At 44.4% G+C, this 20997-nt stretch overlaps 6 protein-coding genes across 13 annotated transcripts; 4 read left to right on the top strand and 2 right to left on the bottom strand.

Annotated features, from left to right (window-relative positions):
- The first annotated feature begins 170 nt into the window (after positions 1 to 170).
- On the top strand, positions 171 to 3367 carry LOC108160524 (solute carrier family 28 member 3). The gene is made up of 8 exons (XM_017294580.2): positions 171 to 378; positions 1083 to 1136; positions 1196 to 1400; positions 1470 to 1674; positions 1739 to 2503; positions 2559 to 2886; positions 2942 to 3122; positions 3190 to 3367. The coding sequence occupies exons 2-8, from the start codon at positions 1083 to 1085 to the stop codon at positions 3273 to 3275; spliced, it is 1824 nt and encodes a 607-aa protein (XP_017150069.1). The 5' UTR covers positions 171 to 378; the 3' UTR covers positions 3276 to 3367.
- A 1272-nt stretch (positions 3368 to 4639) lies between these two features.
- Positions 4640 to 6918, top strand: LOC108160279 (solute carrier family 28 member 3). Its single transcript, XM_017294161.2, has 6 exons — positions 4640 to 4852; positions 4904 to 5195; positions 5269 to 6033; positions 6090 to 6417; positions 6482 to 6662; positions 6727 to 6918. Exons 1-6 carry the CDS (start codon positions 4723 to 4725, stop codon positions 6834 to 6836), a joined length of 1806 nt encoding a protein of 601 aa, XP_017149650.1. The 5' UTR covers positions 4640 to 4722; the 3' UTR covers positions 6837 to 6918.
- Positions 6687 to 12914, bottom strand: LOC108160278. 4 transcript variants are annotated; one of them, XM_033391248.1, is made up of 11 exons: positions 12581 to 12914; positions 12358 to 12521; positions 12170 to 12300; positions 11889 to 12112; positions 11672 to 11826; positions 11514 to 11619; positions 11304 to 11457; positions 11068 to 11239; positions 10710 to 11010; positions 10159 to 10656; positions 6687 to 6981 (listed from the first exon to the last, which is right to left on the bottom strand). In XM_033391248.1, exons 1-11 carry the CDS (start codon positions 12833 to 12835, stop codon positions 6880 to 6882), a joined length of 2262 nt encoding a protein of 753 aa, XP_033247139.1. In that variant the 5' UTR covers positions 12836 to 12914; the 3' UTR covers positions 6687 to 6879. The 4 variants fall into 4 exon arrangements, 3 of the variants coding, with proteins under 3 accessions (XP_033247139.1, XP_033247138.1, XP_017149649.1); XM_033391247.1 differs by having other exon boundaries at positions 6687 to 7017; positions 10195 to 10656; XM_017294160.2 differs by lacking the exon at positions 6687 to 6981 and having other exon boundaries at positions 9864 to 10656.
- Positions 7817 to 10095, top strand: LOC117188045 (solute carrier family 28 member 3-like). Its single transcript, XM_033391249.1, has 6 exons — positions 7817 to 8029; positions 8081 to 8372; positions 8446 to 9210; positions 9267 to 9594; positions 9659 to 9839; positions 9904 to 10095. The coding sequence occupies exons 1-6, from the start codon at positions 7900 to 7902 to the stop codon at positions 10011 to 10013; spliced, it is 1806 nt and encodes a 601-aa protein (XP_033247140.1). The 5' UTR covers positions 7817 to 7899; the 3' UTR covers positions 10014 to 10095.
- Positions 12915 to 13628: 714 nt separating the features above from the next.
- Positions 13629 to 15587, top strand: LOC108159906 (probable ATP-dependent RNA helicase Dbp45A). The gene is made up of 6 exons (XM_017293535.2): positions 13629 to 13747; positions 13808 to 14349; positions 14407 to 14573; positions 14629 to 14987; positions 15056 to 15209; positions 15274 to 15587. Exons 1-6 carry the CDS (start codon positions 13672 to 13674, stop codon positions 15545 to 15547), a joined length of 1572 nt encoding a protein of 523 aa, XP_017149024.1. The 5' UTR covers positions 13629 to 13671; the 3' UTR covers positions 15548 to 15587.
- Positions 15549 to 20821, bottom strand: LOC108159905 (NAD kinase 2, mitochondrial-like). 5 transcript variants are annotated; one of them, XM_017293531.2, is made up of 8 exons: positions 20711 to 20821; positions 18563 to 20625; positions 17691 to 18501; positions 17053 to 17299; positions 16606 to 16846; positions 16333 to 16539; positions 15869 to 16271; positions 15549 to 15809 (listed from the first exon to the last, which is right to left on the bottom strand). In XM_017293531.2, the coding sequence occupies exons 3-8, from the start codon at positions 17728 to 17730 to the stop codon at positions 15706 to 15708; spliced, it is 1242 nt and encodes a 413-aa protein (XP_017149020.1). In that variant the 5' UTR covers positions 17731 to 18501; positions 18563 to 20625; positions 20711 to 20821; the 3' UTR covers positions 15549 to 15705. The 5 variants fall into 5 exon arrangements, with proteins under 5 accessions (XP_017149020.1, XP_017149022.1, XP_017149021.1 ...); XM_017293533.2 differs by having other exon boundaries at positions 16606 to 16834; XM_017293532.2 differs by lacking the exons at positions 17691 to 18501; positions 18563 to 20625; positions 20711 to 20821 and adding an exon at positions 17375 to 17462.
- Between the last annotated feature and the right edge of the window lie 176 nt (positions 20822 to 20997).

The following is a 20997-nucleotide window of genomic DNA, read 5'->3' as shown; positions in this document are numbered from 1 at the left end:
ATCGCGTGAAGTGAAGTACCGATGCAGATTAGTTAATCGCAAATAGTCTTTCTGCCTGTTACAATCTACATACATACATACTAAGTGTATTTGTATGAAACTGATATACTCGCCCCCTCGGTCGGGTGCTGCTCATTAAAGTACGTTTTTTAAGAGCCCTAATGGAGTTGAGAGAACTTAGTCTGGCCGCGACTTTCGATCGAGAACAATGGTAGAGCAGAGCAGCTAGCAGAGTTAGCCGAAATCCGCTAAGCCAAGCAAATAAATGCACTAATCATTCATCAGTATTCGGCCAGTACGCATCGTTTCAACGGCTTTGAAAACTTGTTTGAGCATAAATTAAATACAAACAAACACGAAAACAACAACAGAATAAAGGTGAATTAACTCGCGTAAAACGAATGCTGTACATATGTATGTAGGGAGATTTTTAACTTTTATTTATACAACTGATTCGAGGAGTGTATCTGTTGTGGTTTCAGCTTTTAGCTTAATTTTCTCGAGTGATTAATAAATGCAATTTCTTTTCCTTACACCGGGGATAAACCATAACTATATTGTGCGAGCAATGCGTTTATAAATTAGTGTTCGATTATCTTTCACGAGTTCTGCTTAAAGGAATTTAGATAGTGCTATCACCAATGAATCACCGACCTTCAAGTTAAACGCCGCCAAATTGAACGACCACACGACCGGGCTAAGCCATAAAATCTGTAGTTAATAATTTCTATATACTATATCACGCATGACAGCTGAAGTGGCATATTTACGGCAAAATGATACGAGTATCACTAGCCCTTAACCCTAACACAAGTCTGTTAGCTAGTGCTGAAGTGTCCAACCAGGATAAGTTTTAGAAACGCGTTGGCAACCAGCCGCCCCCAAGTGGTGGACAGGTCCACGCGAAGCTATGGAACTCGATTGCCTGACTTATCGCCCGATCCTCGAGTGTGGCTATCCCATTGTGATTTGATGGGACACAATTGCCACAATTCATGAGGCTAAAATACTGATACAGATTATACAAGATTACTGTGTCGTAAATTGTCCAATAACCACTCGGGGGGGATTTTTCATTGCAGATGACAACGGATACGGCGAAGGGCGTCATAAACAATGGCTATGAACTGGATCATGTAAGTATAGATACCTCCCCACAAGCATTGATTGATCATATTTGCATTCATCTTTGCAGAGGGAACTGGAGATACCAAATTCGGAACCATTCAAGGAAATTCCACACGAAGACCGTAACTTGCCGCAACAGGGAGAAGATGGAAAGGGATTCTTCTACAACAATCCGAAAATGGGACGCATCGTGAAGATTTCATTTTACGTTCTATTACACGTTGTGGTCGTGGGCTACTTCTCGTATGCCACTTATCACTATAATGACATCAGTAAGTACGAGTGTATCACTCACAATCATTATAATGTATCATTCTATCCGTTTTATTTTTTATTATTAGCTAATTACGAGTGCAATTGGAGCTCCGATAATCCTCTTTGTGGAATCAATTTCTGCTCAGGCTATGGTATGCTCTTGCTCCTGCTGGTATTCGTCTACTTTGGTCTGTTCTACTACTTTATATTCAAGCCCAAAGTGGGAATCTGGCTACACAGGGAGTACCTAAAGCCGGCTGCCCAAAAGTGGCACAACTTTAGCAGAACCAGGTACGAGTCTTTGATTATTTCACGATCAATCACATGTCGGATAACATAATCGTGTACTTCGCAGAGCTGTCTCGCTAGCCAGTATAGCCTTGTTACTGGTCTTCCTAGCCATTTTCCTGTACTTCGAGACTAAGGACGAACCGCAGAAGCTCGTGTCGATGGTAGCCCCCTGCTTCTTCATCCTGTGTGGCTATTGCTTTTCCACAAAACGCAGTGCCATCAAGTGGCGCGTAGTGATCACAGGAATCACGTGCCAATTCCTGCTGGGCATAATCTGCATTCGCTGGGAGGTGGGACGCAATATTTTCGATTGTCTGGGCAAGAAAGTCGCCACGTTCCTCGACTACGCCAAAGATGGGGCCCAGTTTGTCTTCGGCGACTTCCTGATTCAAGACGAAGTCTTTGCCTTCGCCATTCTGCCCGTGATTTTCTTCTTCAGCTTTTTCATCTCCATTTTGTACTACATGGGCGCTATGCAGTGGGTGGTGGTCAAGCTGGGTTGGATACTGCAGCAGTTACTCGGCACAACCGTCTGCGAAAGCGTTACCGCTGCGGCTAACATCTTCCTGGGCATGTCCGAGAGTCCCCTGCTCATCCGGCCCTATATCAACAAGCTGACTAAGAGTGAGATACACAGCATAATGGTCTCCGGATTTGCGACAGTCTCCGGCACAGTGCTGGCTGCCTATTTGTCCTTCGGGGCATCTGCGGCGCATTTAATTACCTCCTCAGTAATGGCTGCCCCAGCCACTCTGGCAATCTCCAAACTCTATATGCCGGAGACCGAGGAGAGTCAGACCACATCGGAGTCCATTGAGCTGGAGAAATCGTAGGTCAATGAATTATCCAGTGTGACAATTAAGTTTGACCATTTTCCCATACAGCCAGGATTCGTCCTTACTCGATGCTGCGTCCAGCGGTGCCAGCAATGCCGTGCCCATTGTCCTGGGTATCATTGCCAATATCGTGGCTTTTGTAGCCTTCGTCGCCTTCCTCAACGGCATAGTCAATTGGCTTGGATATCTGGTGGGCGTCGATGATATCGACTTTGAGTGGATATTCTCAAAGCTGTTCATTCCGCTCGTCTGGGCCATGGGCGTGCCGAGCCAGGACTGTAATCTCGTTGCCAAGGTCGTGGCCACAAAGACTATAATCAACGAGTTTGTGGCCTACGAACGACTGGGCGCATACATACTAGCGGGCGACATCACAGTAAGCTTTGAATATAATATGGGGTCATCATTCACTAATCTTCAATGAATTTTAGGCTCGCAGCGGAGGAATCGCAACGTTTGCCATCTGCGGCTTTGCCAATCCCAGCTCCCTGGGCATCCTCATTGGCTCTCTGAGTGTCATGGCCCCGCATCGACGCTCAACCATCACCGCGGTGGCCTTCAGAGCCTTTGTCGTGGGCAGCATTGTGTGCTTTGTGTCGGCCAGTTTTGCAGGTCAGCTTACTAGATTAACCATAGAAGAATTTATGATTATTCAATGTCCTTTCAACTTTTCTTTCAGGCATACTTCTACAAGAAGGCGACGAAAGAGCGAACTATGACAGGATCATACAGAAATTGGCTAGCAGAAATGCCACGCACGTCTAGGAATACACAGGTTTAGATCTTAAGTCTTTATAGGCAGCTTATCATCTTAAGAATAATAAAAAAAAACCTGTTATTTATTAAACCAAATCAACAAACGTCGATATGGGAGGGTTTCTATTATCCATTAAAAAACGAGGGGGAACGTTGTGAGTTGCTGCGGACACCGCAACTCTACAGTTATACCCGATACTAAGTCAGTATGGCTCTCCTCCGGCAGACGCTGCTAATATTAAACGACACGACAAAGAGTGCGTGCGAGAGAGACAGAAATTCAGTCTGAGCGTGACGTCGGGCGCTGCGTAGCCAGTGCAAATTGATTTGTTCCTTTTGGCTATAAAAATTATCTGATCTGATCCAGATTCAGCAATCTGATAGATATGGTCGTTATCTATGATTCTGCGTTTTTAGTTTTCTCGAATGTGCAATATTGTGGATGCAACAGATTTTCGTCCTTTGTGGGGGCGGAAGGGGGTGGGGCGAAATTCTGAGATATACGTTTTATAGTGAGATCTAACAGAAGTGCGGATACCAAATTTGGTTACTCTAGCCTTAATAGTCTCTGAGATTTGTGGATGCCCCAGATTTTCGACCTTTGCGGGGGCGGAAGGGGGTGTGGCGAAATTTGGACACAAAACGGTCAAGGTCCGATATCACAGGAGTGTGGATACCAAATTTGGTTGCTCTGGCTCTTATAGGTTCTGAGATCCTTGAACTCATATTTTGCAATTGGCAAAACCGACCATGAAACCTGTGTATTAGAGAGAGACAGAGCGAGAAAGAATGAAATTGTTTTCTTGATTCTGGCTATAATAATTATACGATCTGGTTGAGATCTTACATTCTAAAACATATAGTCATCCTCTACGATTCTGCGTTTTTGGTTTTATCGTATCTTTAAAAATGTGGATGCCACAGATTTTCGTCCTTTGTGGGGGCGGAAGTGTGCGGGGCGAAGTTTTGAAATATTTTTGTAGCAGTGACATATCACAGAAGTCTGGATACAAAACATCGTTGCTCTAGCTCTTATAGTCTTTGAGCACTAGGCGCTGAAGGGGACGGACAGACGTACAGACGGACGGACGGACAGACGGATAGACGGACGGACGGACAGACGGACAGACGGACAGACAGACATGGCTCAATCGACTCGGCTATTGATGCTGATCAAGAATATATATACTTTATGGGGTCGGAAACGATTCCTTCTGGACGTTACACACATCCACTTTTACCACAAATCTAATATACCCCAATACTCATTTTGAGTATCGGGTATAACCAGTTAATTGAGGAGCAATGTGAGGACGGTCATCATAATTTTAAAAGTTTTCCGGACGATCAGGTAATCCTGACGTATTATATCATAATAAAATGAACAGAGTATAACCTAGAACCTATATTGAAACCCATATTTCATAAAAAAATTCCTAAGATTCAAACATAAACCATGGAACCACTAGAGGAGGAAGAAGTACCCTCGAAAAAGAGAAAAATTCTTCTTCTTTTGCTCCATATACTTTTTCACATTCTGTGGATTTCATATTTCATAGCCGCTACAGTGGTTTATATCACTTATGGTAAGTAATTTATTTGATGCTTGATTTATGGTACGAAATGATCACGTCCAGACAGGAAAACCGACAAATGTATTGATCCGAGCAGTTCAGACGAGCCGTCTTCGAGAAACACTACGAATGCAACCGATTCGAGTGACGTTGATTCAGAAGATGATAAATTTAAACCGTTCATACTATGCAAAATGAATTGGTGCCATGGCTACGGGTTCCTCATATTTTGCTTTGTAGTTTTCTATATACTTTGGCTATACTACTGGGTCTTCAAGCCTTTTATAGGACAACAATTGTATGACAAAAGGATTGATCCGGCAATTGACAATTGGATAGAATTCAGTCGCCGCAAGTGAGTGTAGCGCACAATGTTTTATTTGCTCCTAGTTGTTCCTTCTTTCCTAACCTGACAAACCACCGGATAGGATAATCTCTATTATAATGCTGCTTTTTGTTATCGTCCTTGCTGTGGCCTATTTGCTATTCGAATGCCGCGATGACTCGAAAAAAATGGTGGGACTTGCGGGACCGGTAGTTTTCATACTCATAGGATTCGCTGCATCAAAGCACCACAAGGCCATTCCATGGAGGATCGTTACGCATGGTCTCCTGGGACAGCTGTTGTTGGGCATTGTTTGCATCCGATTGGCCTTTGGTCGAGACTTGTTTGACTGCGCTGGCGAGAAAGTCACTATTTTCCTTAGATTTGCCGATCACGGAGCCCGCTTCGTCTATGGCGATCGCATTTGCGACGAGTTTGTGTTCGCCTTTGCCATACTGGCGGTGATATTCTTCTTCAGCGTGGTCACCTCCTGCCTGTACTATCTCGGCGTGATGCAGTTCTTTCTGGGTGCGTTTGGGTTCATGCTGCAGTCCATGGTTGGTACTACAGTCTGCGAGAGCGTCAATGCGGCCGGCAACGTTTTCCTGGGCATGTCAGAGAGTCCCCTACTCATTCGGCCGTACATCGATATACTCACAAAGAGTGAGCTGCACACAATCTGCACCTCAGGCTATGCCACAGTCGCAGGAACAGTACTGGGTGCGTATATTTCGTTTGGCGCGTCGCCGGCCCATCTCATCACGGCCAGTGTGATGGCGGCTCCGGCCTCGCTGGCGTTCTCCAAGCTCTTCTACCCGGAGACGGAGGAGTCCCAAACAAGATCTGAAAATATCCAGCTGGAGAAATCGTAAGTTTTATTTTTATCTAACAACATCAAACAAGAATATCCCTCGTCGTCTGCAGGTCGGAGACTTCCATCTTGGATGCAGCAATCAGCGGTGCTGCAGCCGCTATGATGATTGTCCTGGGTATTGTCTCGAACATTATTGCCTTTCTTGCCATTCTTTACTTCTTCAGTGCCACCACCGAGTGGATATTCGAGATGCTTGGCCAGAATGACGTCACTTTGCTGTATCTGCTCAGTAAGATGTTCATCCCACTGGTTTTCATCATGGGTGTGCCGTACTATGACTGTGAGAAAATTGGACTTGTGGTGGCCGAGAAGACGTTCATCAACGAGTTCGTGGGCTACAAGCACCTGGGCGAATTGATCAAAGGGAACAAAGTTGATGTAACACCATTGTTTACTCTCACCATTTGATAGTATTGATCTTTTTCTGTGTCTATGCTTGCAGCATCGGAGCGCTGCAATCGGCACATTCGCCCTCTGCGGCTTCGCCAATCCGGGCTCCCTGGGCATCCTAATAGCAGCTTTGAGCGCCATGTCTCCATCCAGACGCTCGGATATATCGCGAGTAGCGGTGCGTGCCTTCTTTGCTGGCAGTTTTGTCAGCTATACATCGGCATCAATTGCGGGTAAGTTTTCATTCGTCACAAACATTGTCAGTATGATGCCATGCAGAAACATTCACTTTATTAGGTATTCTTATTCAAGAACGTGACATGGATACTATAAACCAGAGATTTGAGATCTATACCGGCTCCCACATGGACGACGATCGTGCGGATCATATTATGATGAATATTTAGAAATCTCAATGTTCGAAGACTACTTATTCGAGTGTTCAACGATTTAAACAATACAATCTACTCTTTTCAGAATGTTACACAAGCTGTCGATGACTTTTTTTACCTGCTCTTTATCCGCAGCATCCAGACCGACTACACTCTGAACCAGCTGTAGGGAACTGTCGTGGAGTTCCCTTATTATTTCTAGTTTATTATTTTTAGTTTTCTCGAATGTGCAATATTGTGGATGCAACAGATTTTCGTCCTTTGTGGGGGCGGAAGGGGGTGGGGCGAAATTCTGAGATATACGTTTTATAGTGAGATCTAACAGAAGTGCGGATACCAAATTTGGTTACTCTAGCCTTAATAGTCTCTGAGATTTGTGGATGCCCCAGATTTTCGTACATGAAACAGAGCGAGAAAGAATGAAATTGTTTTCTTGATTCTGGCTATAATAATTATACGATCTGGTTGAGAGTTTACACTCTAGAACATATAGTCATCCTCTACGATTCTTCGTTTTTGGTTTTATCGTATCTTTAAAAATGTGGATGCCACAGATTTTCGTCCTTTGTGGGGGCGGAAGTGGGCGGGGCGAAGTTTTGAAATATTTTTGTAGCAGTGACATATCACAGAAGTCTGGATACAAAACATCGTTGCTCTAGCTCTTATAGTCTTTGAGCACTAGGCGCTGAAGGGGACGGACAGACGTACAGACGGACGGACGGACAGACGGATAGACGGACGGACGGACAGACGGACAGACAGACATGGCTCAATCGACTCGGCTATTGATGCTGATCAAGAATATATATACTTTATGGGGTCGGAAACGATTCCTTCTGGACGTTACACACATCCACTTTTACCACAAATCTAATATACCCCAATACTCATTTTGAGTATCGGGTATAACCAGTTAATTGAGGAGCAATGTGAGGACGGTCATCATAATTTTAAAAGTTTTCCGGACGATCAGGTAATCCTGACGTATTATATCATAATAAAATGAACAGAGTATAACCTAGAACCTATATTGAAACCCATATTTCATAAAAAAATTCCTAAGATTCAAACATAAACCATGGAACCACTAGAGGAGGAAGAAGTACCCTCGAAAAAGAGAAAAATTCTTCTTCTTTTGCTCCATATACTTTTTCACATTCTGTGGATTTCATATTTCATAGCCGCTACAGTGGTTTATATCACTTATGGTAAGTAATTTATTTGATGCTTGATTTATGGTACGAAATGATCACGTCCAGACAGGAAAACCGACAAATGTATTGATCCGAGCAGTTCAGACGAGCCGTCTTCGAGAAACACTACGAATGCAACCGATTCGAGTGACGTTGATTCAGAAGATGATAAATTTAAACCGTTCATACTATGCAAAATGAATTGGTGCCATGGCTACGGGTTCCTCATATTTTGCTTTGTAGTTTTCTATATACTTTGGCTATACTACTGGGTCTTCAAGCCTTTTATAGGACAACAATTGTATGACAAAAGGATTGATCCGGCAATTGACAATTGGATAGAATTCAGTCGCCGCAAGTGAGTGTAGCGCACAATGTTTTATTTGCTCCTAGTTGTTCCTTCTTTCCTAACCTGACAAACCACCGGATAGGATAATCTCTATTATAATGCTGCTTTTTGTTATCGTCCTTGCTGTGGCCTATTTGCTATTCGAATGCCGCGATGACTCGAAAAAAATGGTGGGACTTGCGGGACCGGTAGTTTTCATACTCATAGGATTCGCTGCATCAAAGCACCACAAGGCCATTCCATGGAGGATCGTTACGCATGGTCTCCTGGGACAGCTGTTGTTGGGCATTGTTTGCATCCGATTGGCCTTTGGTCGAGACTTGTTTGACTGCGCTGGCGAGAAAGTCACTATTTTCCTTAGATTTGCCGATCACGGAGCCCGCTTCGTCTATGGCGATCGCATTTGCGACGAGTTTGTGTTCGCCTTTGCCATACTGGCGGTGATATTCTTCTTCAGCGTGGTCACCTCCTGCCTGTACTATCTCGGCGTGATGCAGTTCTTTCTGGGTGCGTTTGGGTTCATGCTGCAGTCCATGGTTGGTACTACAGTCTGCGAGAGCGTCAATGCGGCCGGCAACGTTTTCCTGGGCATGTCAGAGAGTCCCCTACTCATTCGGCCGTACATCGATATACTCACAAAGAGTGAGCTGCACACAATCTGCACCTCAGGCTATGCCACAGTCGCAGGAACAGTACTGGGTGCGTATATTTCGTTTGGCGCGTCGCCGGCCCATCTCATCACGGCCAGTGTGATGGCGGCTCCGGCCTCGCTGGCGTTCTCCAAGCTCTTCTACCCGGAGACGGAGGAGTCCCAAACAAGATCTGAAAATATCCAGCTGGAGAAATCGTAAGTTTTATTTTTATCTAACAACATCAAACAAGAATATCCCTCGTCGTCTGCAGGTCGGAGACTTCCATCTTGGATGCAGCAATCAGCGGTGCTGCAGCCGCTATGATGATTGTCCTGGGTATTGTCTCGAACATTATTGCCTTTCTTGCCATTCTTTACTTCTTCAGTGCCACCACCGAGTGGATATTCGAGATGCTTGGCCAGAATGACGTCACTTTGCTGTATCTGCTCAGTAAGATGTTCATCCCACTGGTTTTCATCATGGGTGTGCCGTACTATGACTGTGAGAAAATTGGACTTGTGGTGGCCGAGAAGACGTTCATCAACGAGTTCGTGGGCTACAAGCACCTGGGCGAATTGATCAAAGGGAACAAAGTTGATGTAACACCATTGTTTACTCTCACCATTTGATAGTATTGATCTTTTTCTGTGTCTATGCTTGCAGCATCGGAGCGCTGCAATCGGCACATTCGCCCTCTGCGGCTTCGCCAATCCGGGCTCCCTGGGCATCCTAATAGCAGCTTTGAGCGCCATGTCTCCATCCAGACGCTCGGATATATCGCGAGTAGCGGTGCGTGCCTTCTTTGCTGGCAGTTTTGTCAGCTATACATCGGCATCAATTGCGGGTAAGTTTTCATTCGTCACAAACATTGTCAGTATGATGCCATGCAGAAACATTCACTTTATTAGGTATTCTTATTCAAGAACGTGACATGGATACTATAAACCAGAGATTTGAGATCTATACCGGCTCCCACATGGACGACGATCGTGCGGATCATATTATGATGAATATTTAGAAATCTCAATGTTCGAAGACTACTTATTCGAGTGTTCAACGATTTAAACAATACAATCTACTCTTTTCAGAATGTTACACAAGCTGTCGATGACTTTTTTTACCTGCTCTTTATCCGCAGCATCCAGACCGACTACACTCTGAACCAGCTGTAGGGAACTGTCGTGGAGTTCCCTTATTATTTCCTTGGGTGTGCTCTCAGCCCGCTTACGCTTCAGACACTGTACTTTACAGACGTGCTCCGTATCGCGCTTATAGCTCGATTTAGTCAGCAATTTACACTGTCTGTCCACTGCGGTGGTCCCAGGCGATGGTTTCTGCTGCACTGCTTCCAACAGGGGTAGCACTATTTTATCTATGGAGTGGCGTGCGCTGAATGCCCTCAGCTGTGCATCATCGCTGCCCTTGCAGGCATGTAGAAACTTCTGGATATGCCAGTTGCAGTTGCCGACAACAGGAGCTAGTCCCCGTAATAGTTGCAGCTGTGCGGATGGGCTAGTATGGCCCACCAGCTGGAAATATACACTGGTGAATGTATCGCACTTTTCTTCCTTGAGTAGCTCCCTGACGAATTCATATGTCTGTTGAAGCCACTTTGAAAGATCCGTCTTTTTTTGGTGCGCCAATAGCTCCATGATAGCAACCTGTTGATAAACCAAACTTCAGAAACCCTTATATTCCTTTCGACTCTTCTTACCACTTCATAGTACAGCTCTATTTTACTTTGTGCATCATTGCCTATGAGCTGCAACCGCTCCAGTAGAGTTTCCCCATATCTGTTATTTACAGGTGCAACAGCATGGAGATACCGAAAATTCTGAGCAGTAAATGGTGGAGGCTCATGTTTTCCGATGCCATGGAAATACCTAAGGAAGCGCTGCACATGCCACTGACTCGGGCTATGTGAGAACATCGCATACGAGTTGTTGCACTCTTTCCAGTAATTAGTAGCCTGGATTAGCGAGTTTCTGTTCCAGCCCGGATTTACCTCAACCAACCTGTAATGTGGGTATGGCATTAGTTGCATAAAAGGGGAATCAGAAGACAGCTACAACCGAAACGAGAGCATTAGTATATCTGCACAGACTTGTGATGTCACGGGATCCTCTTGAAACACACCAGTGCAAAAGTAGTTGTCTAATTCCTCACTTTCTGCCAAGTACATTAGGCTGGCAAAGGCTTCAATTGCTCGTTCGTAATGGACAGCGTTGACAAAATGAGAGGCGTCTGACAAGAAAATTAAATTATAGCACGAACGATCCTTATAAGTTTTGTACCACACTTAACATACCTCTAAATATGTATTCAAATATGTTCTGCAATGTTTGACAGGTATAAGGCGTCACAGCTGCATTGTCTACTGTGACAACACCTACAAAATCAAAGCAAATATCAAAAAAGTAATTTTCTGCTTCCTCTGGGTCGATAAGTAAAGAAACAAGTCGCTAAAATGTAGACATTCGATTACCACACATCACAATTAAGTATGGTTTCAACATACCTTTTGAAAGTCCTCCAATGGATAGGCCATCTCAAAGATTTTCAGTAAGCCTGGTCGTATATATTTAGATATAAGTAATGAAATATTTTCGCCAAGATCTTGAGTCCTAAAATAAACATGATCAAATTCAAGAAAAGCGTGGAATTTGACCGACCTACGATGAGCCACTCATTAGCAAATCAATAAGGGCTTCCGAAATAGATTCGTCAACATGCTTCCACTTAGTCTTAATAAGTTCGTACAGCATTAATAAATATGTGTGCGTTACTCGCAGATACTCTTCCACCTTTTCCAAGGGCACAGTTAGTGCATCCTATGAAAGAAAAGCCTACTTTTAGAGCTTGTAACTAATTGAATGTTCTTATGAGTACTTACTTTCTTTTGGATTGTTTCCATTTGGTTGAGAACCGTGTCGCACAGATGCAAGACGGTTTCCTTGAGCCAATCAGGCATAGTCCCAGCTTCCCATTGGCCACGATCAACATTTTGCATGTAGTGCAGGCAAATATAGGTCATCGTTTCGCTTGTTTTTATAAATGCCTGCAGATGGGTTATCTTAGCGCTTAGGAAACCAGAAATTTCGTTCATCTGTTTGATCACTGTCAAATAAAGCCTGAAGAGTGAGCTGTCTCGTTGAAACTGCGACAATAACTTACGGGGTGTTATGCGCGCATTCACTTTCTTTGCACTGGCGGTGGTGTCTGTCAGCATGGAAAGCACAGCTAAGTGTAGGCCGATGGCATTTGGAACATGTTCCTTTAGGACATTGCGCTTGGAGCTACTTTCACTGGAGGGAAATTCCACATTTTATCATCTTGTAAATGAAACAGAGTCGCCAACTCACCTTTCACTTAGATAGCCGTGCACAATGGAAAAAAGGAAAAAGGCGGCAGCGTGTACTAGACGTTCACCCGCCTTCAGCAACTGTTCCTTGGACGCTGTTGTAAATTTCAGAGCCTCCGTAAGTACGGTGATCAGATCGCTGCAATCGACATCAGTCGACGGTTTCTGTAAATACTGAAGACTTGAAGATTTTTTTGTGGATAGTAGTCCATGCATTCACTTACTATCATCTGAAACCAATCGCACATTTGTTTAAACGCAGTGACGCAGCGAGCCCCTTCATCAATATAAGCCCTGAGTACTTTTTTAAGCCATAATGTCAACACATCCACAGTCTTGACGGTGTTATTCCTTATGCATTCGCTGCAGCTTTTTAACGCCGACGCAACATCGATAGGGATAACAATATCTTTTTGGTCTATGCTCTGTAGCTCACGGAATGCAACCAATGTTCCCTGTTCTCCCGAATTTTCAGCCATTTCGTCGAATTTTAATATTATTTTAGTTTTCGCTACCGATTGGCGCCAAAAATCACTCGATAGCAAATCGAATATAACAGAAATGTATTAACGCAACCGAAAAATAACCTAGTCGATAAGCCTGCCTATCGGAATTCTGCATCGCTGCAACATATATTTCGGCATATTTCTGATGGTCAGACAGTACATTTTATAGACAAATACGCGGTCACACTGATTTTCTTGCCACCCTGTCTAGCTCACACACCTTGCAAATGTTTATACTTTTCGTAATATTTTCCAGTATTTCTGAAAACGCGTTATGGAATCACCTTCTTGTCCGATGCACCAATGTAGAAATCGTGTAGAAATGCCATATAGAGCGATGTCAAAAAGTGCATAACGGAGGTTTTTCACACTGGCGCTTCCATGGGGCTTGTATGAAAAAAAACGGACAAAAAAATTCCAAACGTACATTTCCCCTTCAGGTGTCGCTTTTGGTAATTACATACAAATGTAGTTAACATGTATCGAATGTGTAGTTTAGCGTATAGTTATTATGTAAAATAATTAATTCAGTGGACATTTTTTGCTTAAACTTCTGTTGAGAACTTAAAATAAGCCAATCTTGTAGGAAAGTGATTCGTCAATCGGATAAAACTATGAGCTCAGATCTGGGGGTCCTAGCCGGCTAGTAATATTCAACCGAATATCAAAAACGAGGAATATGATGCACTTCAATCCGTCAGTATATTTATGGTATATTTCGGTATATTATTCAGGGTCAGACCGTACATTGTATGGACAAATCCGCAGTCACACTGCTGATCTTGCACACGTTGTTTTGTTTACAAAAAATGCAACGAAAGGAGGCGAATCCGTTTCAGAGCCTGGGACTACGTCCTTGGATGGTGAAACAACTAACAAAATTAGGTAACTATATATATTTACCACTAGATAAAGCCTGCTAATGTGTGAACTTTATTTGTACAGGCCTTAAAGGCGCAACACCCATCCAACAGAATTGCATTCCCGCGATATTGTCGGGAAAGGATTGCATTGGCGCCGCACAGACGGGATCAGGTAAGACCTTTGCCTTCGCCCTGCCCATTCTGGAGAGATTGAGCGAGGAGCCAGTTAGCCATTTTGCCTTGGTTCTAACCCCCACACATGAGTTGGCTTATCAAATATCGGAGCAGTTTCTGGTGGCCGGCCAACCTATGGGAGTGCGCGTGTGCGTCGTATCCGGCGGCACTGACCAGATGATCGAAAGCCAGAAGTTAATGCAGCGTCCGCACATTGTGGTGGCCATGCCCGGACGTCTGGCCGATCACTTGACGGGCTGTGACACGTTTTCCTTCGATAATCTAAAATATCTCGTTGTGGACGAGGCTGATCGCATGCTGAACGGCGACTTTGATGAGAGCTTGGCCATAATCGAAAGATGTTTGCCGAGTACCAGGCAGAACCTTTTCTTCTCCGCCACTATGAAGGACTTTATGAAGGAGTCCAGTATATTCCCCATATCCAAGGATGTAAGTAGATCTCAATGACAAAAAGTATTAGTTTCAACAGACTTGCTCTTTTTTTAGTGTATCGAATGGTCGCAAGACTCTAATGTAGCCACTGTAGACACTCTGGATCAGCGATACCTGCTGTGCGCCGACTACGATCGTGATATGGTTCTGATCGAGTCGCTGCGCAAATATCGCGAGGAAAACGAAAATTCCAATGTGATGATATTCACAAATACAAAAAAGTACGTGCAACTCTATCTACCCCGAAAAACTAAACTCAAATTTCGTCAATTTCAGATACTGTCAACTTCTCTCCATGACCCTTAAGAGTATGGACATTGACAATGTATGCTTGCACGGGTTTATGCGGCAAAAGGAGCGTGTTGCGGCCCTCAGTCGCTTCAAGTCCAATCACATCCGCACACTGATTGCCACGGATGTGGCATCTCGCGGCCTGGACATACCCAGCGTGCAACTGGTGATCAATCACATGCTACCACGGACGCCCAAGGAATACATTCATCGCGTGGGTCGGACAGCAAGGGCTGGCCGCAAAGGCATGTCCATTTCCATATTTCGATTTCCGCGCGACCTCGAACTTCTGGGCGCCATTGAGACAGAAATTAACACAAAGCTTACAGAGCATCCAATAGATCGTATGTGGTCAACCTACCTTCTTATATACATATATCCATACTAAAACCCCCTATATTATATATTTCAGAGCGAATGGTGGAGCGAATTTTCATGCAAGTGAATGTGACGCGACGTGAATCGGAGATGCAGCTGGATAACAATGACTTTGACGAGCGTGCCCAAAACTACAGACGCAAAACGTGGATAATGGAGGGCAAGGATCCAGATGAAATGGAAGCGCTGTAAGCTGTCTAATTTTCGCTTTTTGAAATCATTGAATAATTCTTTTGATTTCTGTGTGTGCAGCTATCGCAAAAAGCAAAAGGATAAACTGAAGGAAATTCGTCGAAAACGGAAACTTCAGCAGGCAGACTCCGCCACTAGTGAAGAGGGCAAAGTGCTCCTACAAGACGAACGCTTCAAGTCCGTAGATAGTGCGCGATTCGAGAAAAAAGGTAGAGGCCGGAGTCGATCTTCTAAAGATGGAGTGGAAGGTGAACCACCAAAGAAGATGAATCGAAGCAAACCGAACGTTTCATTGGACAAGCAGAAAAATTTTAAATCGAAAAGAAAAGTTTAGGGACATTTTTAAATAAATGCTTATATAATAACAAAATAACTTTTGAGCTTAAACTTCTAAGTAGTCTGCAAATTGCACACTTAAATAATTTTAAAATTTCATGCTACGGCTAGAGAGCCAGGCACTTTACTTTACTACGCTTCTTGCTTCATCAGAAATCAGTCTAGGGCGATCGTCAGGAGGGCATCCTCGGGATGGACCTCAAGCAATGCCTTGGCGCCATCGTTGAATGGATAGGATATGCTGCCATCTATGACCAGATCTGTAAGCGAATGAAAATTAGAAATGCCTTATGCAAGATGATGCCCATCGACTACTCACTGGCATCGATGCAGTGCGACTTGACGAACACATTCTGCACGAAATCTCGCTTCTTAAATGTCTTCGGCGAGGGCCAAACGCCCACACAGATCTGCTCCCTGATCGAGTAGCAGAGCCGCGGATCGTCTGGTGCGAAGAGCAGCCCTTGGTTATACCGATGGGCGATCTCCTGAGTATTCTCGCGTAGTCGGAGCACATCGGCAGAGTTGCTATTGGGCAGCGATTGAAGCAAATCGTCAACGTCGCGGCTGGTGATGCGATTGATGCTTGTGTGCCACGATGTGGAGCCGGTGCCAGTGCTAACGCACAGTCCGGAACATTTTGTTTTGTTTACCACGTCCTGATGATTGAGCACAAGCTGCAGATGGGACACACGGGACGAAATGTGCTCACCAATGAAAACCTGACATCGAATGGCGCAATATAGTTAGGAGTAGTTTGAAAGAGTCCTACTTCGCACTCACCTCGTTCAGAGCTAAATAGGGTAGGATGCGCTTCATCTTTGCTTTGTATTTGGTGGCCATGTGATTATCCAGCATTTCGGGATCCGTTGTCACCTGCTCCATCTTCACTTCTGTATGTCGGAACAGATCCGTGGACTCCGGAATCTTGCCATTGCTGCCCAGCAGCGTGGTGCGGACTCTTGAGCGATGCATCCACTTGAAGTCGCCCTATAAAATGAACAGAATCCCCAGTATCACACACGGAGAACAATAATCAAGCAGAACATAACTTACGCTTTTGATGCGCGCCACTGCATCGGCGGGATTGTCCGAATAGTGCTTGGGCAGCATGAGACGACCCTCCGAGTGAAGCGGATCAGAGTTGAAGCCCACAATGGGCGTCTTCTGCTGGCTGAGGGCAAAGAGGGGACTGGCGCGACCGGCGGACAGCAGAAAGGTGCCATCACCGCCAACAGGAACGATGACATCCGCCCAGCTCATGACATCTTTGCTCAATGAGCTTCTAAATTCAAGTCTGCTCGTTTAGTAAAGTCAACAGCGTGAGGGGGGCCACATGAGAGACACATTATGTGGATGGTGGAAATACAATTGTAGTAGGTGGGGTAGTAATCGACGATTATGACGGCGACGACACAAGCACAGAACCACATAAACACAGCAACATCGACAAACGTTAGCCACACTCACACTCGCACTCATATTGAAGGCAGCGATACGCACCTGCTGGACAGCTTGACCTCGCACCCGACATCCTGGAAGCTCTGCACGATACGCCGCTCGAAGTCCTTGTGCAGATTGTGCAGATAGAGGACCATCTCCACATCGGTGCCCCGATCGCGCAGCTTCTGCTCCAGCTGCTCCTTCGACAGTCCCGGATGCCGCAGCTGCTCGAATTCATAGCGCGAGAGTTTCGTCACCACCAAAGCCCGCTTAAGCTTGAAGTTCGCAGGCGTAAACTTGGCATATTCTGGAACCAATTGAGCGCAATTGAAACTTGGTTAGTTCATCGTTTGGGTTCCCCCCACAGCTGCGGGTAATTTACTTAGCCCTTCTGGTACAATCCTCTTCGCACTCAGGATCATTTTAGGTACTTTGGAGGAGACTGTGTGTCCACGACTATATAGTCCGCAGAGTACAACAATTTTGATTTCTAGCAATGCCAAAACACATGCCCGAGCTGATAATTATAATGGAGTAACAAGTGCCTAATCATCAGCGAGAAGCGAGTGTGTGTGTACGAGTATAACCGAATGATTGAGGGGAGATTGCCAACCAAAAAAAAAGGGAATTGCGACCCAGGAACTACAATCACCTCTGTCGAACAGTTTGATTCTGTTAGTTCTAAAAGTCCTTCTTACCTTTGGAAAATCGCTGCAGGAATTGCTTCGATTTCAACATGGTGGGCACAGGCGAACAGCAAACATTTATTTGAATGTTTAACGTTTATTTTTCGTTTTCTTTTTGATTTTACAAAACTAAAAATAATGGGTTCAGATTTTCTTTGTTCTTCTAATTGTCGTATGCCGGCACTCGATCTGAAAACAAAATAATTATTCACTTCGCGGCGTTGCGTTCAATAAATGGTCTTGAGCTCCCTATCCACTTCCATTAAGCTATGTCACTTCCACGTTCTAACTATTTAGCAGATTAACTGATTGATTATTTTATTCTGTTCTGCTTTGCTGTTCCTCCATCGGCGAATCGCTTCTGTATGAACATTCGCCTTTTGCTGTAAATTTATCGCCGTTTGTTTCTATTTTCGTCCGCTTTCGTTTCGCTTCTCTTCTCGCATCTCGGCTCGGCTGTCCATGATTATTTTTTTTGTTGTGCATTGCTGATAAGCAGCTCAACATGCTCTTATCAGCAAAAATACATATATATAAAAAAAAACTCAAATCTTGTTCGTTCTCTGGAGTGCCATTCACTGCACCACTCGACCCTACTCTTCTTCTTGCCCTGCAATACACCAACGCACATTCACACTCGTCCGGCACGACCGGGTGCCCGCTAATATTCTTCCATGTTTGAATATTTATACTTAACCTATTGTCATAATGAACTCTTAATTATACTTCCGGCGACAAGATTGTACAATACTTTCCTGCATGGCATCCAGTTTCACGAATCGCGCTGCTGCGATGTATTTTTATTATGGACCCCATAGTTTTTCTAAAATAATCATACATGTAAAAGTGTTTATATTACTTATAGTCCTTATATTAGGCCATACCTTGCTTTCGGAATCCTTTTCAGCATAAGACAGCAAATGCAACACGTTTTGGGCAACTTGATGCACATCGACCGTTTTACAATCGCTTAGAGTCATACCAAGCGCCTCACCTATAAACATACCACGAGCTGGACGAGCTGGATCAAGACTCAATGATGTTGAGCCGTCGACTAATAGCTTCCGACGATTCACAGGTAAAGGTGGGATTCGCTTCGTCGAGTTCATCTCGATACTGCTCTTCCAATTGTTTGCTATGATATCGCGTCTGCTGGTGTTCGGATGATTCAAGCCTATCCCGTCGTAGCTGTTCATATTATTCGAGAGCAACCCGCCGTGGCCGTTCGAATTGACGGCAACTTGATTATTCGAGAGCAACCCGCCGTGGCCGTTCGAATTGACGGCAACTTGATTATTCGAGAACAGCCCGCCGTGGCCGTTCGAATTGACGGCAACTTGATTATTCGAGAACAGCCCGCCGTGGCCGTTCGAATTGACGGCAACTTGATTATTCGAGAACAGCCCGCCGTGGCCGTTCGAATTGACAGGTCCTGGATTATTCGAGAACAACCCGCCGTGGCCGTTCGAATTGACAGGTCCTGGATTATTCGAGAACAGCCCGCCGTGGCCGTTCGAATTGACAGGTCCTGTATTATTCGAGAACAACCCGCCGTGGCCGTTCGAATTGACAGGTTCTGGATTATTCGAGAACAACCCGCCGTGGCCGTTCGAATTGACAGGTCCTGGATTATTCGAGAACAACCCGCCGTAGCCATTCGAATTCACGGGTCCTGGATTATTCGAGAACAACCCGACGTAGCCTTTCGAATTCACGGGTCCTGGATTATTCAAGAGCAGCCCGCCGTAGCCGTTCGAATTGACAGGTACTGGATTATTCGAGAGCAACCCGTCGTAGCCGTTCGAATTCACGTGTTCTTGGTTATTCTGGAGCAAAAACTCGATCCTGTTTGAATTTGCAAATCTTTGATTATTCGGGAACATCCCGACGCGGCTATTCAAATTAACGGGGCCTTGGTTACTCGGGAACAGCCCCCCGAAGCTGTTTGAATTGGCAGATCTTTGATTGTTCAGGAACAACCCGCCGCAGCTGTTCAAATTCACGTGTTCTTGGTTATTCTGGAGCATACACTCGATCCCTTTTGAATTTGCATATCCTTGATTATTCGAGAACATCCCGACGTGGTTATTCGAATTAACGGGGCCTTGGTTATTCGGGAGCATACACTCGATCCCGTTTGAATTTGCATATCCTTGATTATTCGAGAACATCCCGACGTGGTTATTCGAATTAACGGGGCCTTGGTTATTCGGGAGCAGCCCGCCGAAGCTGTTCGAATCGGTGTTCATATAATTCGAGCGCATCATAAAGTTGCTGTTCAAATTAAAATTATCATTATCAGTATTGGAACTGTCATTAAAGCTGGGTCCATTGGGACCCAAGTTTTCAATATGGACATGACTATTTGGGATATTTAATACGTTTTGCGATTCACCAAAGCTTTCGTTACGCTCACGAAATTTATTATAGGCTTCGAGACCACGATGGAAATTTGCAGACACGCGGTTTTGATTGTAGTTTTCCATACTGTTGTTACGACCGTTTATATTGTAAGGATAGGCTTTGCCACGCTTTTGAATCGCTTTTTGCTGAGATTGTTTTCCGCGATTCTCCACGCGTTCGGTGGGCCTCACGCCAAGCCGCGATTTAACACTCGGTCGTGGAGGCGTCTGACTTAGTGGTTCACATTGTTCAGTACTCGAATTTACATCATTAGTTTCAAGGCTTTCATTATACATTAGCTGATCGAAATCGTTCTTCTCGAAATTAAGCTGGTTTATATTCGCTGCGTGTGTGGCATCGTCGATACTTTTCTGCACCGTAAGAATATTGAAATCACCATCATCGTCTTCGTCCTGAGATAAGTCGGCCTCGGCGTCTTTGTAAGACTGTAAATGCCCAGATTTTCTATTGAATCGTTTTGACATCTGATATTTTTTTTTGTAGTAAACGGGCATTTCGTCTTTGCGTATTTTCATGTACTTATCTGCGACAAGAATTTATTTAAAGATATACACGTTTCGGAGCCCGTTTCATTTTATAGAACGAAAACTAATATAAAATCGGCTTACCCAAGCTCCAAAGTACGCAGTTTGCATTAAATTTCGTCATTTTGCTAATACAATTTCAACGAAGCCATTTTTTAGGAAACCCGGCGTCAGAGATTTACAGTTATGAAAAAGGGTTGCATTTATCGCACTTATCAATATACCGAAAAGCTTTTACTTCACAACCAGGGTGACCGTTTCTGATATTTTTAATACTTTTCGGTATTTTCTGAGGTCAAAATTGAACCGATGGCTTATCGGTGTATAATGCTATATTTTGTCAATTTAATAAAAGCAAGTGTTTAAAATAA

Source organism: Drosophila miranda, chromosome 3, assembly GCF_003369915.1.
Source record: "Drosophila miranda strain MSH22 chromosome 3, D.miranda_PacBio2.1, whole genome shotgun sequence".
NCBI lineage: Eukaryota > Metazoa > Arthropoda > Insecta > Diptera > Drosophilidae > Drosophila > Drosophila miranda.
Note: the sequence above shows the minus strand (reverse complement) of the source record. Positions and strands in the feature narration are given on the sequence as shown.

Coding starts and splice junctions, on each gene's coding strand:
- LOC108160524 (XM_017294580.2), top strand. CDS start 1,083: ATGACAACGGATACGGCGAAGGGCGTCATAAACAATGGCTATGAACTG. Junction 1,137..1,195: donor ATGGCTATGAACTGGATCAT/GTAAGTATAGAT, acceptor TCATCTTTGCAG/AGGGAACTGGAGATACCAAA. Junction 1,401..1,469: donor TTATCACTATAATGACATCA/GTAAGTACGAGT, acceptor TTTTATTATTAG/CTAATTACGAGTGCAATTGG.
- LOC108159905 (XM_017293530.2), bottom strand. CDS start 20,750: ATGACGAAATTTAATGCAAACTGCGTACTTTGGAGCTTGG. Junction 20,626..20,710: donor CTGCGTACTTTGGAGCTTGG/GTAAGCCGATTT, acceptor TTCTTGTCGCAG/ATAAGTACATGAAAATACGC. Junction 18,502..18,562: donor AAAAGGATTCCGAAAGCAAG/GTATGGCCTAAT, acceptor TGATTATTTTAG/AAAAACTATGGGGTCCATAA.
- LOC108160278 (XM_033391248.1), bottom strand. CDS start 12,835: ATGGCTGAAAATTCGGGAGAACAGGGAACATTGGTTGCATTCCGTGAG. Junction 11,240..11,303: donor ATTTGAATACATATTTAGAG/GTATGTTAAGTG, acceptor TTTTCTTGTCAG/ACGCCTCTCATTTTGTCAAC. Junction 10,657..10,709: donor TAGAGCTGTACTATGAAGTG/GTAAGAAGAGTC, acceptor GTTTATCAACAG/GTTGCTATCATGGAGCTATT.
- LOC117188045 (XM_033391249.1), top strand. CDS start 7,900: ATGGAACCACTAGAGGAGGAAGAAGTACCCTCGAAAAAGAGAAAAATT. Junction 8,373..8,445: donor ATAGAATTCAGTCGCCGCAA/GTGAGTGTAGCG, acceptor ACCACCGGATAG/GATAATCTCTATTATAATGC. Junction 9,840..9,903: donor TACATCGGCATCAATTGCGG/GTAAGTTTTCAT, acceptor TCACTTTATTAG/GTATTCTTATTCAAGAACGT.
- LOC108160279 (XM_017294161.2), top strand. CDS start 4,723: ATGGAACCACTAGAGGAGGAAGAAGTACCCTCGAAAAAGAGAAAAATT. Junction 6,418..6,481: donor TCAAAGGGAACAAAGTTGAT/GTAACACCATTG, acceptor CTATGCTTGCAG/CATCGGAGCGCTGCAATCGG. Junction 6,663..6,726: donor TACATCGGCATCAATTGCGG/GTAAGTTTTCAT, acceptor TCACTTTATTAG/GTATTCTTATTCAAGAACGT.
- LOC108159906 (XM_017293535.2), top strand. CDS start 13,672: ATGCAACGAAAGGAGGCGAATCCGTTTCAGAGCCTGGGACTACGTCCT. Junction 14,350..14,406: donor TATTCCCCATATCCAAGGAT/GTAAGTAGATCT, acceptor CTCTTTTTTTAG/TGTATCGAATGGTCGCAAGA. Junction 14,988..15,055: donor TACAGAGCATCCAATAGATC/GTATGTGGTCAA, acceptor TATATATTTCAG/AGCGAATGGTGGAGCGAATT.